Here is an 18,509-nt window from a genome sequence, read left to right on the forward strand (position 1 = left end):
TTTGTCTAATACGTAGCCTGTTCGAATGTGTTTAGTCGGCGTTTGAATTTTTGCGGACATTAGACAAACTTGTTAAAGTTACGCAGCTTATTTCTTTGATGCAACCAGACATTCAACATTGGTGGACTATCTGTTTTATTTAACATGTTAACAGTATTAATCCTTGATAGTATCTGCGTGGATTAAATATAGGCCGTTCTATAGAAGTGGGTGAGGGGGAAGCGTCAAGCGTACGTATGCAGGTGGGTGTGTGTGTAAAAAAAATACTCATGTGTACAGGGAGGGGGAGGGGTCAAGCTTTGATCAGATTTTTGCGTACGTACTAAATGGATGGTCTGTTATGTGCAATGCAACGTTTATGTGAACAAACTCAGCCAAGTTCGACAATCAAAAGTACATTGCCACTCCATTTTGACAATTCCAACACAGTTCAGTCCGAAAGTGTATTCATTGAGAATTCGTCAGCAAACCGAGGCTAAATCCAGAGCTAACAAGTCCATCATGTATGCCAACGGAGAAAATCCAGTCCATTCGTTCAACATGAAAGAACTTTTAACAGGAGCGCACACAAAGATATGCAGACACAGACAGCAACGAGACTTGAATTAGTGCAAACAAGGCCTGCTCTGCTTTATGGGATACAACAGAAGAACCCCAGAATAATAATAATAATCCAGATAATAATCTCAGCACAACTGCATTTAAGATGATCGCATCTTCTGAAGATACCAACGCCCCAGACATGGATTTGTAAAACGATTAAACCTTTGCTAAAGTCGCAAGTCCTCTGCGGAACAACAACCTCTGTAGGACTGCATTTGTACATAAAACATTGCACAAAAATCTACATAAACGACGGGCTAATAAGTTTACAAATCTCCAATCCACATACCAGTTTCTAAGAAGGCGTGGCAGTGTTATCATAGGAACGGCAGCGTCCTTAAATTTGCGTTCAATGCGTCCAATACGACAGCAATGCATATTCATGACAAGACTTGCCCCTGAAACGCAGGAATCGGACATTTCCTCGTATATTGATAATTACTCTGGAGTTAAGCAACCCAGGTGGAGAAATTACATACGAAATATAATACCTATACCAGCTTCAATATTACATGTGATAACCTTAAACAATTAGATGAAGAATGTGGATGCGTGGCCAAGGAACAAGTTGGTTAGAGTTTACTATAAAAGTCGGAATTAAACTATTGCACTATTGAGTAAGTCTTCAAAATATATCCAGACCATTTACCCCTTCAGTGTATATTCCAGCAGTCCAGATGATCACCAGTGTCCACCCGAGTCTTATTTTTTTTATGCATGCTTTTTCATCTCGTGTCCGCTTAAAAAGCATACCTGCCTTTCTCCTTTCCCTCTCCAAATAATATATGCGCCACGTGCTAATGTTGTTGTTTTTGAATTAGTCACCAACGGAATGTGTCGAATGTATCACATCGCTACTTTTGGAGCACTCCTGAGAAATATCCGGTTTACGAGCGACTTCGTTGACTGCATTAAAAAGATGGCACCACTAAATTCTAAACCGAGTATTTAACATCGTTTACACCTAATATCTTGATTATTTGAATGAGCGGTTTATGTCAGATAGCTTCTTTTTAACAAAACATTTCCTTCCTTCCAATCTTTAGTCAGAAGAATGGTGAAATTTGTGATATAAACGGTGGCATTGGAGCTTTATTTGTCCTTGAACGGTCTATGAACTATGCAACAAATGACTGCTATTGATTTGAAAACTTGAGACTGAACTTGTTAACTAACCAAATTGTACTAATTTAAACTTAAATGCATTAAATGATTTTTAACATACCTCTGTCTCTCTTGTTCTTCCGCTTCGAATAATTCCTGCCGCTTGAAAACTTCCTTTAATATGTTGATTTCTTCAGGAGTCAGTCCAGTTAGATCTGGTGAGGGTGGGCAGACGGGATTGACCGCGCCAGGAGGAGACAAAATATTATCTTTTCGACTGTTCTGGCGCCATGATCCGGGATGGAATACCTGTGGAATTAATACAAACACAAAGCTGCAAACTGGTTTTTTTTTTTTCTGAGTAGGCGGAAAGAACGGGTTTTATATGGCGTAGGGATACGTCGATGCCGTCATAGGTTATATCAATCGAGTTCATACACATACACCCCACTCTAAAAAGACACGAATGCGGTTTTGTATTTATTACATACCCATTTTGCACGCTATCTAAATATTTTTACTGTATAAATAAAATTCAAAGCGAACTGGGCTTTATGAATGTTAGATTCACTGCGTCTAAAAAAAACTATGCAAGGACGTCACAAAAGGCACCTAAGTATTTAGAATCTGGTTGTGTGATATGGAAATATGGAACGCACAGCTATTTCGAACGCAGGATCAATCATGTAAGATTAAATGTGTGTGTAGTAAAAGATCTTTCTTGTGTTACGACTTATTGTTGGTTTGAAAATAAATATAAGGTCTCCTCTCCTCTAAACCACTATAATTAAAAAACAGTTTTTTTTTCTCTCCATACATACATCTACTGCAAAAATTGTTTCTCACCTGGCTGTCACGGGGAGAAAAGGAGAACTGATACGGATGAATACAAGGAACTACTCACTGGAACGCGACTTTCTCATATTAGGACGTAAATGAAGAAGGCCAAGTTAATGTGTTAATTTAATTGTGGAGTGTAATTGTAAGATTTATATCCAGAAATTGTTTGAATAGATTATTTATTATTAATATTGATTAAATTGTTATGCATTTTAATTTGAGTTGTTCGTGTATTTTGGCTGTTTTCATTGCTCATATTACAACTAAGAATTTCGGAACCAGGATCACTACCTTAAATAACAAACAAAAAAAATAATTAAAAATCCCCACCATTTTCAGTGCCAGGATGAGGGCAATATGTTGATTTCCAAATCAGCCTGACCTGTCAACAAAGTCAGGTCCTTTAACAGCCAGCCAATCAGAAATCAGGTGATCTATTTTTCCAAAGGGGAAAGCCAACGACCTTAACTTATATCCCATCAAATAATTCGTCATCAATATTTAAAGGACATGTACACAACATAGGGACTGTGCTCGACATATGTCTACTTTTGTTTCACCTTTCCACTCATCCTGTATGTAGTTATCGGCTGGGGATCTCAGTAGTTCCGAAGTGATGCCCCAAGAGCAAGCGTCCTTCCTCAGGGTCTGTATTGGAAATTTGTCTGATTTCTTCTTATGTCCCTCAACCAATATATGGTTAGAGGGTCTGGATCTCAACTGTTCCAAATTATGACTCATGGGCGTGTCCACAACCTAAGGGACATGACCCATGGTCTGTATTTGATATGGTGATATGTCATGTTTTCTCATGGTTGTTGGCTTGGGATATGAACAGTTTCCAAGTTATAACCCAGGGGAAGCATACCGACAGGACTATCCGTGGGCAAGACCAGAGAGCGTAACCCAAAATCCCAGTGCATAGCACTGGTTTGGAAGATGATACAAACCAAATTTAGATTTCCACTTAAAATACTCCAAATATTTTTAATTTTGAAGAAATTGTAAATATCCATTGAAAACAAATGTGTACGTGTAAAGACTACCTCCAATCATTTTAGTTTGATGTCTTTGTCTTCTATGTTGTAGGAATTACAATAATTACTAAACGATAGAGACAGACAGACAAACAGGAGGACATAATCCCCACCTTTCTAAAAAATACATGAGGGCAAAAGTCACTGTTATCTAGTTTTTAATTGAAACCTATGAATCTTAATGATAATTATGAATATATTTGAAACAAAATCAAAATTTCTGTGAAAAATCTCTGATTAGGTGAAAAAGTACACCTTTCATGCTTTTATTTAAATTAGAAACACACACAATTTTTTTACACATATTTGTATTTGTATATAATGATAAACTAAAAATCACACACATTACAACATCGGCATGGCTTTATAAAAGTTTAAATACTAAGTTCTTTTACAAACAAGAGAAGCTCTAGCTAAAGCATTATTATCCATCTACCTATTAATATGTTTTAACTTTCAATTTTTTTAATAAAAAATACATTTTCCATTCAATCACATGACTAGAAGGAACGATTGTGAGGTACAAAAGCTAATACATGGGAAAATGTAAGTTACATAACAATCTATGCACATTTCAGTTGGTTATTATTATTATTATTATTATTATTTCCTCCATGCTTATAATTGGAAAATAGAAAACTTTTAAAGTTTGTGGTTTCTGTACGATATTGTATTTGATTTCATGGTATTTGTGGAGTTCCTTGGATTACTAGGTATTCAAAGTATATACATGAAAATTTGGTTTCTTCCATTCAGATGTCAGTTGTAAGATAGTTAATTATAATCCATATAATGGTACTGGACAGCGACACTATTTTACATGAAAATATTCATACAAAAAATCCTTTTCCTCTTTGCAATGACGCAAATTTAAATCAATTTTGTTAACAGAAATTAAGCCCATTCTTTGGAAACACTCTAGATAAAATATTAATCCAATCAAGGTCAAAATGTACAAAGAATCCTTCGTCATAACAGTTAAACCTCTATCAGTGTAAAGTACGATTATAATGGGCCTAAAGTGACCAGATGGTTTTGGATTCTAATGTAGGACTCTCACTGGTAGGACTCAGCCACGGCTGCATCGACTAATTCTGTTCAAGAACAGTTTTGAAGGTGCACTATGTGATGTGATACATAAAACAAATAATGAACAGGGAATAGAAACTACAACGCATTCATAAAGTATGACAACCTGCTGAATGCAGTCCATACAATGCACAGCAAAGAGTAAATCAGCTCAATTGTGGTTTAACAGTGACAGTTCTTTAAATGAAGTAATATTAATGACACAAGAAGCAGCTTCTGGATATGTAAGTATCATGCACTGCAGTCATGCACTCAGTTAAAGGTCAAAAGGGTGAAACTGTATATCTACACCTTCGCTCTCGATGTTAATTTCCAGTAACGTTAACTTTATTCATTATACTGAATGCATATCAATTCCTCCATTATATTTAATATATCATTGTGATTTAAATTTGAAGCAAGCATCAAGTGTTAATAATGGTGCCATTAAGATTATAATTCATAATCTAATTCATAATCCAGCAATTATATAATCATTTTGAAACGTCCTTCATTCTCTCATATCAATTTACTTTGAGCCATTTGCCATATAGGTTTGAAACGTATTGTTTCATTGTATCCTTTTTCTGTCTTCTATTTCTTTTTTTTTTTTGCCATCATTATGATCTTTGATAATCTTAATATTTACAAGGAATCATGAGTTTCTATGGTAACAGCAGCAGTTATTCAAATGTGTAATATTATTCCTGCTTTTCTCTTTACAGAACTCAAAACAGTCGTCGCCATTTTTGAAATATGGAAGTATGGTTTAGATTATCAATGCCTGTCCAAATTTTTGACATATACTTTATGGGCAGAAAGTTGTGTTTTTATTAGGCCAATGCTCCTTTTGAGTTTCATGAAATTTTATAAATTGTATTATGTGGTAGTTCTTTTTTAAATTAGAAATAAATTATTTCTATTTACATCTCTAATGTAAGTCACAATATGAGGACCATGATGAGGATCAAGAGTTCATTTCTAGAACATTCTAAGTTGTGAACAATATCAGGTCTATTACCAAAACTTTAGTAAACAACCTGCAAAGAAAGGTACACCAAAGTAGTATATAAAATGGGGGTTCTGGACCAAGTTCATGAAAGCTATGGTGGTGTTCTGAACCATGTTTATGAAAGCTGTGGTGATGTTCTTGACCAAGTTAAGGAAACCCCTGGGGATTCTAGACAAAGTGTAGGAGTGATGTGTACAAGACATTTATTAGTATAAATAATGGATGATAAAACACGGTTACCAGAGATTTTATCTCTTCCTCCATGGCCATGGACAGATGTGCCTCCAGAGTTACCTGAAGTGATGGGTTACTATGATGATATTTTGAAACTTTTTGATGAGGCGATGGCAGCTGCCAGTAAGGATCTGAGTTATATCCCAGATATTATTTTTTCTGAGGTGGACATAGATGAGCATGAGGATAACCAGTGGAGGAGAAAAAGAAATTAATGTTTTGCGAATTAAATCCAAACCTAATCCAAGTTTTAAAAAACAAAAGTCCTATCAATAAAGAGTTATACGTGAATCATATTTTAAATCCCGATGAAAATCAAAAATGGAAGGCGATGACGTCTGTAATATTTATCATTGTACTGATGTGTCAACAGTCTCTTGTTGAATCACATAAAATATTATTCCAGTTTTTGAATTCCGTATAAATTTCAGTAAATGTCTTTGTCCAGGAATTATCAGAGCACTTTTGAATTTCCAGGGAAAACAATCAGTTGAATTCAATAATTTAAAGAAAATAAAAATTTAGCCCCAAACTGGACACAACATTAAACAACTTGACGTCTCAAGTGTTAAAACACGACTGATATACTTCTTATCATATCATCCCTAAGACTAAATAAAACGCAAAACAGATTGGGGGGGGGGGGGCAAGAGTACATCCTTCTAGAAAAAAACAGAAGTTTGTTTATCAATTGACATATGCTTGATGTCACGTAGTTCAGATATGACCATGACTCAACTTAGTGATTCTTACTCTGAGAAGGATAATAAAAAATAAAAATGTTATTTACTAAATCTGTCACTGATTTTGAAACACGGTCAGCAACTAGATACAATATTTCTATTATTAGTTGTTTACATTGAAAATAAAAAAGTTTTAAAAAATCAGTTAAAACTGAACTCTATTCTGGACATTATCAAATCCAGTAAACAATATTACATTGCATTAGGATGTATTGGAATTACAAAAATGTAAAACTAAAAGACAAGCAATTAAATTAAATATACATAACAAAATCCAAAATAAGCTCAAACGTTTTAATCGGACGACACCATTGCAAAAACAGTTTGCCAGTTACTGAATCTGGTCACGCGAGCTCCGCTTCCAGGTCTTGAGAAATTTATTAAATTCGATTACGTGTTTACGCGTATTTTTGAGATGAGGAAAATTCCACAGCATGCAGGGAAGTGTAAACCAGTTTCTGGAAAAATAAGTATCTGAATCGTACGATAAAATTATTTCTGAGGCACTGGCGCCAGTGATGTGGGCGATAGACTTGCGGGCAACTGAGTTGCCAGAGACAAGATGTCCAACGCAGCCGTCGGAATCCACGAGTTAAATTTGTAAGAATAACCAAACCATATGACGAGAGATTTTTTGCCTTTTGTCGAGATGAAGTTTTCGATTCTGAAGAAGTCTTGGCTAGTTTTCTGTAACTTTGCTAGTAAAAAGAACCTTCAATCGGCTCTCCTGATATGTCTTTAAGTGTGTACGTGACTGGAATCGTTTTCTTTATTTTATCCACCACGAATACCTCCTCTGTCCAGTTAGGTATATATCCATTTTCAAACGTGTTTTTTTTGCCTGTTTATTCTTACATGGTTACCTACCTTATATTTAGATCTGAAAAATAAATGCGTATGTTACCTCCTGCTTGCGGTCTGCATCAGACGCTTCTGCTAGAGTCATTTTAGTGCTGCATGATTATACTGGTTTATGATCTTTGGTAGAAGTCTAGGTATCGGTTGGTGTTATTGCTGGTAAATCTCTTCCACATGTGATAATTTAGAGTTCTGTTAAACCGCTCAACGACAGCAGCTTTGACCTGATTCTGCGTGCTGTACAGGTCAATATTATTTTTTTTTAAACCAGTCTGAGACTTTCCTGTAAAATTCACTGCCATGATCCATCCGTAATATATTTGACTTGGGTGCACCGGATGTATCTCGTATACCAACTTCACTATCTCATGCTTTAACGATAGAATTTCCTTTCTTGTTTTTTTTTTAACGGAATCACCCAAGCGTATTTACTAAGCACATCAATAACAGTAAGCAGATATTTAAAATGACCGTTTTATGCGCTGAGGTCTCTCATGTCGACGAGATCTTTGACCAGATATCGTCTATTATCACGCCAATGCATCAGATGCAGGTGCAGGCATCATCCTTATCTTCACATAATGTAACATGGTTGTAAAGTGGAGAGGTAGGTGATGCTTTGTCTGCTATTTTGCTTGTGGTGATGATGCCGAGAGCAATGACAGTGCGATAGACACCATCACGATTTATGAATGTGGTGCTGCTGTACGGCTCAAAATCAGGGTTTGTTTTGATTATATTATGAAAACGAAACAGAATGTAAATTTCTTCCGCAAATTTTTTTTTTCCTCCAGACTTTTTTCATTTTTACGCTTAGACAAAATGCGTTTTAACCTATCGGAGGTCGTTTATTTGGATACTCTCCTATTTTGTTAGCTTGATTCGGCTGACCTATTGTAGGTATTAACTCCAAAGTAACCCGATCCTCTCTCTGCCCCTATAGAATCGTCAGTTTTTCCAGGATTGCGGTTTGTTTAGTGGCCTATGTTTCCTGTTGTGTGGATAACATATATGTGACAGGATTAAGACCTTCCTGAGCGACATCGCAATGAAACGCTTGCTTAACCACTTTATCATCAATCCCTTTTTGACGTAACCCTGCTTGTTGCTCTACAAATATTCAGAGCACGTACTCGCGTTGACGTTTACTAGTGATCTTCTCAAACGACATGTTGTTATACCGACAGAGGCAGATAAAAATCTTCGCCAACAGGGACGACTTCCTTGTCGACGCTACCATTGATAACAACCACGTTGCTAGGTACGTACAACCCGTCAAAGCCCTATCTGTAACTCTCTGGCACAGTTTCTGCATCACCATCAAACGTCATGAAATCGTGTTTAGAGCCAGAGATTTTAAATACTTTCACGGTGATTCCGCTGCAGTGGACTCCTGTGATTGCATCAATGCTCCTGTTATCTAACTCAGGATAGCTACGTGCCGAGTAGGTCACCAATTACGAGCTCAAAAACTCCGGAGATACCATGACGAGCAGCAGAGAGGGCGAACAGACCAAGATCGAAAAGCGTCGAAAAACTAAAAATAACCCTTCCTACGAACAAAGAAAAAAAGCGTCGACAGATTTAACCAAAAGCGTCGACACAAATTGAAGCAAAAATAAGTCTTCCAAAAGATTTTTCAAATTGGTGTTACTTTACCGTCGTTGTCATTTTTTTTTGTTCGTAGCATGGTTTATTTTAACACGTGAACACTTTATTGAGATCGCGCCCTCTCTGCTCCTATTAATTTATCAAGACGCACACGATATCTTGTTCTTGGATTATGTAAATTTATCGTTATAAATCCGTGTGCAGCTTGAGCTCGTGAAAAGAAATTTCCGATCCATGTCGCCACCATACCAAGTTTGATGAATATTTCTCAACACGTTCTCGCTGTCGTTTCTCCTCATCTGTTTCATCTTTATTTGTTTTGTTCCTCAAGTAATATTCGATTTCTGATGGTGGATTTTCTATTTGGGGTTTTTTTTTCTTTTTCTGTAATATATCATCAGACTTCTGTATTTATTTCCAGCGCAATTTGCACAAATCTGATATAATCCTCTAACGCCGTTGTTACATCCAACACAACGTCGTGAACCAGCAGATGGATTTTTTGATAAAATGTAATTATGTCTCCTGCAATATTCTCCATGGTACCTTTTATTGCATTTTTCTGTTGTTCCTTGAATCAACCACGTACAATTGTGCATATATTAATGATATCTGTACAATTAAGGGTTTGGGGCGAATCTTTCATCTGCGAGTGAGGAAACTTCCTGAAACAATAATAATATAGGAAATCTGGAAGTTTCCTCACTCGTCTTCCGGTCTGACTGTTAGATTTTCGTGTTCTTCTCGATAACTTCATCTATGGATGGCGGCGCTTGTTTTCGAATATATCCCGGCGATCGTGTTGTGTAATAAGAAGAAATAACACGAAAATTTTGTCTGCCGCATTCTCTACAAAGATCTATTTGACCTCGAACGCCTTTCTGACATATCCTACAAGGGCGAGGCCCGTAATAACCCCGCCGAATGAATTTATTATGAAACCAGCAGTATTGGCCACGGCAACTTCGGCCACATTTTTCTGTCGAGCTCATGATCAACCATGAACATTTACTCATTTCAGAGATATAATTTTACTATAAGATATATAATGAGCGAAAATAATTGCAAATCAAATTACCAAGGAGAACCTATATATTCAGGCAAATCTTCAAATAAGAAATTTGTGTGTCTCGAGAACGATCTGGACGATTTATTCGACAACAGCGAAGAGGATATTCAAGTTCTGGCTGAGGAATGTTGCGCGATTTTTTCATCATCGCGGGTATGGCAAAACTATCAGAAACAGTATATTTACAGGGATTCTGATAGTTTTGCCAAACATCATAGAAGGGTCAAATCAATAATCTGAATGTTATTTGTGAAATATTTGCAGCTCATTATAGAAGGGTTAAATCTGTTATTTGTGAGTGGCAACAGAGATTACCAACAATCATGGAAGGGTTAGATTACTGAAAAAAAAAGATTATTTACGACGATAAGAACTCCTCGATGGTCGGTATCGGCTTATTTGTTCTCGTGCGATACTCAACAAGACATCTATATTGTGATCCGCCACAATTAATGCAGAGTGGATATTTACCACGAACTCCACGAGAACAAACAACACACGGTTGTGGTCCTCGTGAATTAATTTTCCGTTGTAATCTCGCGTGGACTCGACAGAACTCACCGTAGCATGGTTTTTTTTTCACATTTTGTAAATGATCCTTGTGGTAGCCATGAACATTTATTTGATGGGCCGGTCATTTTATATTTAATATTTATTTGTTTAATCGATGATTAAAAATAAAATCAATTAGAGATTAGACTTTAGATATAAATGAATGAAAAAAATTACGGTGACGGTACTATATATTCAGACAAATCTTCAAATAATTTCGTGTGTCTCGAGAACGATCCTGAATTTTTTGTGAATTTTTTTTTGACAAGCTCGAGATCGAATCTAACTGACTGTACTAGTTTCATCAACACGGGTATGGCGAAAGTAGTACAATCAGTATTATATATAGGAATTGTACTACTTTCGCCAAGAATCATAGAGAGGGTCGAATTGTTAATTTGACTGTTATTTGTGAAACATTTCGCCGCCGTCGTCATCTGTTCGTGATCAAAGATTCAATAACGTCAACGGCAGAAAAAATAATATTTTTTTTTACGATGATAAAAAATCTTCCAGTGATGGGATAGGTTGATTTGTTCTCGTGCGGTATTCTACGAGACATCTATATTGTATTCCGCCACAATCAATACAGAGTGGATATTTGCCACGAACTCCACGTCCGCAGCTGATACATCGTTGAGGGCCACGGGAATTGTTTGATTTTCGTGATACTTTTTTATGATCACCGCAAAATTCTCCTCGGCAGTTTTTTCTACATAATTCGGTTTATCCCTGAAGGAGCCAGGAACATTTATTAACCATATTATATTTAATATCTATTTATTTAATTGTTGATTAAAAATAAAATCAATTAGAGATATGGATATTAAATATAATGAGCGAAAAAAATTGTGAGTCAAATTGCGAGAAAAACTTTGAGGGAGAACCTATATATTCAGGCAAATATTTAAATGAGAAAAATAATTATCTTTGTCTCGAAAACGACCCGACTTTATTTTGGAAAACTTATTCGATAACGTTTCTGAAGAAGATGCTAAAATTCTGGCTGAGGAAAATTATTTTATGTTGCGTGATTATCACAATATCTTCTCAGTATCAACGTTAAATAAATGTGTTTCAACAATAAGTAAAGAAAAAGCTTTTTGCGCACTTAGATCAGATTCTCATACTAGTTATTATTTACCTGGCATCATCATACAACATTTTGATAGATTTTATGTTTTTACATCCGATGATGATTTTGAATGTGTAGCTAATGAATTTACCGGCCAGGCATCAGTAGCAGAAATTATTCCGCGATTTCGCACTAGATATCCAATCTTCGATATTGATTCATTTTATAAACTTCAACGGCAACACGAGAACAAATTTGACAGACAGGGTACAATAATCGAATCTGATGAAAAACTTTCTCACGAAGAGATTATTAACTATTTTGCGCGATTATGTAATTGTGATCGAAATAACGTTTATTTATCCACAACAACCAGTGGGTATCATGTGTTGTGTAAATGTACACCTGTATCATTCGATAAACAGGTAGAATTAATCAGCAAATCTATTGCAGATAATCCAACTTGGAAGCTAGATCGTCAAGCTGGACTTCACAACATAAAATTATCTGGGACGAAATCGAATAAAATTAATTCAGTTTGCAAGAAAATTATTTCAGGTCAAATAACTACTCCACGGGATTTATTAATCTGTCCAACATCAATCCAACCGCGTGAAATTGAATTTATCAAACCACAACAAGATGACCTCGGTAATTATTCCAATGAAATAACCCAACAGGATTTAGAAAAAATATCAATCGCGTTAACAGGAGAACCAGATCAACTAATCACTGTTACTGCGACATCCAGGAACAGATTAACTGTTCAACGTCGACTGGGACACCATTGTAACATATGTCAACGACGTCATGGATGGAATGAGATTCATAATTATCCTGAAGACAAATGCGATAATTGTCTTGTTTATGTGCACACAGATTGTTTTATTGTTGTCTGCCCTCGTGGTAATGAAAAAATAACAGTCGATAACGATTATGGAAAACAAATACAAGAATATTTTGCAGGAGCACCTAATACCGCGGTTGATGCTGTTGTAAAAACTTTACCTGAAAATCAAAGAAATCCAGAGTATATAAAATATTTGATGTCATCGAAATACAAGAAAAAATCTCACCCTGGTACCGTTATCAATAAAACCGCAGATTATTCTTATACTGCGCTACCGTTACATGAATCCGGTCCAGGATGCAAAATTATCGGTGGTGATTATCTTGATGGGTCGGCTTGTGGTATGGGAAAATCTATTGCTGCGATATCATCAATCGAACTAGATAAATCCATACTGTACTTATCTTGCAGGAAAACTTTTACACAAAAAATTAAGTCGGACTACGGATTCGAGTCTTACACAGATATCGCCGGCGATATAACATTTACCAAATCCAGAAAAGTAATAGTTCAGTGGGAATCGTTATTGCGAGTTCGAGGCGTACCGCATGTAATTATCGCTGATGAGCTGCATGAATTAATGCGCCAGTGTTTCTCAAGTTGCAAGAGAAATATCTTTGATAAACTCGCTGGGCTGATCACGATGGCACCACGAGTAATTGTACCAGACGCTGATGCTAACGACGACGATCTTGTGCTATTCAGAAATAAACTCAATCGACCCGACATGAAATTCGTTATAAATAATTATAAACCCGATCACGGTAAGAAATTTATCGTGAAACAATCTCATAAAGATAATTACATCAATCTGCTGAAACATCTATCTGATGGAAAACGTGCGGTAATATTTACGCACAATAAAATTAATGGATCTTATTTCGTCGAGGGGATAGCAAAACAATTGCAGTATCTAAAATATAAAGTAAAATATTATCACGCCGATACTGATACCGCACAAAAAATAAAATATTTCGCTGATATTATTAATGCGTTTAATGACGCTGATGCTGTTATCTTTAATCATACTTTGGAAGCCGGCGTCAGTATCATTGATGAGCGATTTAAAACGCTATTCGTCTTCTCGTCGGAGATTGGATTAGTAGAAGCAACTAAACAAGCTCTTCACAGGTTTAGATGTGTCAATGAGATTTATTATTCAACAATATCACGCATCAATAAAAATCTTCCGCAGACTCGATCAGATATAATCGCAACAATTATAAATAATGAGAAAAATCTGACAGAAAAAGAAAAATCTTTCAGGACGCCGACGCCAGGTGAAATTAATACCGCATTCGGATTTGCGTTTATCAGTAATATTATTGAGGAAAATAATCCAAAAACATACTTTACTCCGCGGCTGATTACGTTAATGAAAAATACAGGATATGAAATAATTCAGACACAACCTGACGAGTATAAAATATGGCTGACAAAAAAAAATCTGAACAAAGCTTCCGGTGATGAAATTGACGCTGATCCTGCCGTTGATGATTTTCTTAAGACGTCAATCGGTGATAGAATAAAAAACGCCAGTATCGAAAATAATACCAGCGAGAATAATACCGGTGAAAATAATGATACCAGTGAAAATAAAATACCAAAATATTATCATTATAAAGCAAATGATCGGTTGGAGCCGTATCAGAAAAAATTAAAATATTTAAATTACTTATTCCAATGCGATTGTAGCAAACTCAACGCAGATAAAATTGAACACCTCTACAAGAAATCTACGCAGATGACTCGAGCACAACGAATAATAGTCAATAAATTCAATAACGGTGATATAACGGAAACATTTAGATCAGATAAATTATCGCCGCGAGAAAAATTAATAATAATCCGAGATGTACTTGAAATATTCTCGCTGCCTGATAGTGTTCCTGATAACCTATCTGTGACGTCAGTCATAATTAACCGAGAAAAACTTGTATCTGATATCGGATCAGCTATGACTAATCCAGCTCACGTAGAAAAGTATAAAAAAATTTATAAAATATTTCTCAGTAATATTTCCTGATGCACGTAGATTACAAACAACAACAATAACAACAAAAAATATCATCGAGAAGATAAAATTAATCTACAAAAGATTTGGTGCGGAGATAAAATCTGATGACACTAATCACGCTAGCAGAGGTAATTATACGTTATATTATCCTAGTTGGCCTGAGTCGGACTTTATCAACAACGAAGCGTGGAAAAATACAATAACAACCGAGGAAGGATTCGCCGGTAATGATGTTAAAATCGTTGATGAACACACTAGCTGGCTGAAATATCATGTGTGGATCATAAATAGGTGGTTCGGCAGGTACGATGATTCGGATTGTTGATTTGACCCCTCTATGATGGTTGGCGAAAGTAGTACAATTCCTATATATAATACTGATTGTACTACTTTCGCCATACCAGTGATGATAACAAAAAAAAAAAAAAAAAAAAATACAAAAACAAAACAAAAACCACAAAAACAAATGATTTTATTTTTTAATCATCAGATCGCCATATACTAACATCATCAGTGAAGTGGTCCGCTCGGGAAAAATTTCCCATGATCTGTCAATTGAACCAATACCAATCTGTCTTAATTATGTAATATTTAAGTAATCAAATATCATATATGACCTCAACGAAAAAGATAGTCTTAGATATGTCCGATGATCGATTCGTGAAAAACAAACCTGTTGCTGGATCTAAAGTTTTTTTTTATAAAAAATTATTCGATGGTGTTAATGCAATATACATCAACGATCGATATTATGTTGGGTTTTCACATAAATGTTCAGTCAGACCTCTAACACGCAACGAAATAGCGCGAAAACGTCTCAGTGATAAATACCGGCAGTTACAGTGCAAATTTGAAACAAATAACAAATAACGATGATATATGTATATTATTACGGTGCTGTGATGAAATATCCAAGTTATTTTGATGCGATGATTGATCTGGATTTAACGATCGATAAGATTCTTAGCGAATCATGTGATATTTATCTATACCCGGAAAACTTTCCGTGATTGACAAAACGACCCTTGAGAAACAGGTATTCTGATATACCTGTGAATGACAGGACCCTGGTTGAAACTTTCAGAATCTTACCCGCGAGATCAGTAATCTGCGACGACTGGCGAAACTATCAGAATCTCTATAAATATAGTTTCGCCATATCCGTGATGGTAACAATCAGTTTTTTTCACAATCTAAGTAACCGACCATATCATTTTTATGTGATGACGGAAGTCCCATAAATATATAATATTATTAAGAAAATGATTATTTACTCATGCAAGAATATCATAAACAACGTGAATCTTGCATGAGTAAACAATCAATAATTATTAATTTTATTAAGAAAATGATTATTTACTCATGCAAGAATATCATAAGCAACGTGAATCTTGCATGAGTAAACAATCAGTAATTATTAATATTATTAAGAAAATGATTATTTACTCATGCAAGAATATCAGATGTGTTAGATTTAAAAATCCTGACCTCTGACCTTACCTAGCTAATCCTGGAATAATTAATCTCGGTTTCTTGTACTCGCAAAATCGATCTAAAGTTTTCTCAGCGCTGATATCGTTATAAATCTTTCTTGCCGCCGGTGACAATGAAATATTGTTAAAATTATTCAACCGCGCATTATACTCGCGCGTCATCTCGTCGAGTTGTTGTTGTTGTGATGCAACATTGTTCATCTTCGTGATGATCTCGCTGCTGTACTCGTCGAGCGATTTATTCATGTCGTCGTTGGATCTGTTATTTAGTTTTGTAATTACTTGCTGCAGCTGATTGTTATCTTCGAGGATTTTGTTATCTTTATTCTTGTAGTTATTTAACGCCTGCTGCAGCTGATTATTTTCATTGATAAGTTCATTCAATGAAGTTTGGGTTGATTTTAACTTACTTCTTAATTTATTTTTTGATTTTTGTATGTTCTGCTGAAATATTTCCAGATTTTACTGAAACAGGTTCTGCTGAAACATTATTATGTTCTGCTGAAACATTATTATTATTATATTCTGCTGAAATCTTTGATCCAGATTTTACTGAAACAGGTTCTGCTGAAATATTATTATTATTATGTTCTGCTGAAATCTTTTTATTTGATCCAGATTTTACTGAAACATTAGTATGTTCTGTTGAAACATTATTATATTCTGCTGAAATCTTTGATCCAGATTTTACTGAAACAGGTTCTGCTGAAACATTATTATTATATTCTGCTGAAACATTTTTATTTGATCCAGACTTTGCTGAAACATTATTATATTCTGCTGAATGTTCTGATTCTGCTGAAATCTTTTTATTTGATTTGATTTTACTGAAACATTATTATTTGATCCAGATTTTACTGAAACATTTTGATTTGATCCAGATTTTACTGAAACATTATTATTTGATCCAGATTTTACTGAAACATTATTATGTTCTGCTGAAACATTATTATGTTCTACTGAAACATTTTTATTTGATCCAGACTTTGCTGAAACATTATTATGTTCTGCTGAAATCTTTTTATCTGATCTAGACTCTGTTGAAATATTTACAGGCGCTGATTTAACATCTACAGATGTTTCTGATTCAGTATTTTGTTGTTGTTGATCTTGATTCCAAATTTCATATAATCGTGTACAACCGATTTTATATCGATCGGCTATTGTTTTAGCAGGTAATTTACCTGTCAATGATTTTATTTCGTTTAACTGTTTCCTAGTCAAATTTGTTCTTTTTGGCATGATATTACATATTATGATATTATTACCAATCACCAGTAATTATTGTGATTACTGAGTTTATTGCAGTGTGATTGGTAATAATAATAAAAAGCGGGGATATATTTTACTTTGAAAATTTTTTAAATTTTAAAAATAATTATTCGAGTAGACAGCGATTTTTATCGTGATTCAATAAAATATTTTTTTGTAATATCATGCCAGAAAGAACAAATTCTAAAACAATAGCCGATCGATACAAAATCAAAAAATTAACAAGTAAGTTAAAATCAACCCAAACTTCATTGAATGAACTTATCAGTGAAAATAATCAGCTGCAGCAGGCGTTAAAAAACTACAAGAATAAATATAACAAAATCCTCGAAGATAACAATCAGCTGCAGCAAGTAATTACAAAACTAAATAACAGATCCAACGACGACATGAATAAATCGCTCGACGAGTACAGCAGCGAGATAGTCATGAAGATGAACAATGTTGCATCACAACAACAACAACTCGACGAGATGACGCGCGAGTATAATGCGCGGTTGAATAATGTTTCAATGTCGGCCGGTGCAAGGAGGATTTATAACGATATCAGCGCTGAGAAAACTTTGAATCGATTCTGCGAGTACAAGAAACCGAGATTAATCATTCCAGGATTAGCTAGGTAAGGTCAGGATTTTATATGATATTCTTGCATGAGTAAATAATCATTTTCTTAATGATATTAATAATTACTGATTGTTTACTCATGCAAACTTCACGTTGCTTATGATATTCTTGCATGAGTAAATAATCATTTTCTTAATAATATTATATATTTATGATACTTCAACCATGATATGGTCTGTTACTCAGATTGTGAAAAAAAACTGATTGGTGCCATCACGGGTATGGCAAATCTTTCAGAAACAGTATATTCATAGGAATTCTGAAAGATTTGCCAAGTATCATAGAGGTGTTATTTCAACAATCTGATCGTTCATCACTGAAAGTTTTCTATGAGTATATATAAATATCATGTGATTAGCCAAGAATCTCATCGATAGTTAAATCCAGATCAATCATCGCATCAAAATAACTAGGATATTTCATCACAGCGCCGTAATAATACACATA

General features: G+C 35.1%; 1 protein-coding gene across 1 annotated transcript in view; it reads right to left on the reverse strand.

The window, feature by feature from the left end:
• LOC149806895 (regulating synaptic membrane exocytosis protein 2-like) overlaps nt 1–18,509 on the reverse strand; it is a 228,986-nt gene that overhangs the window by 95,663 nt on the left and 114,814 nt on the right. The window contains exon 3 of the mRNA XM_089959250.1: nt 1,829–2,016. Coding sequence (XP_089815376.1) covers nt 1,829–2,016 — 188 coding nt within the window. The remainder of the gene's footprint in view (nt 1–1,828; nt 2,017–18,509) is intronic.

This window comes from Sinohyriopsis cumingii, chromosome 1 (genome assembly GCF_028554795.1).
Source record: "Sinohyriopsis cumingii isolate HCF-2022 chromosome 1, ASM2855479v2, whole genome shotgun sequence".
Taxonomy (NCBI): Eukaryota; Metazoa; Mollusca; class Bivalvia; order Unionida; family Unionidae; genus Sinohyriopsis; species Sinohyriopsis cumingii.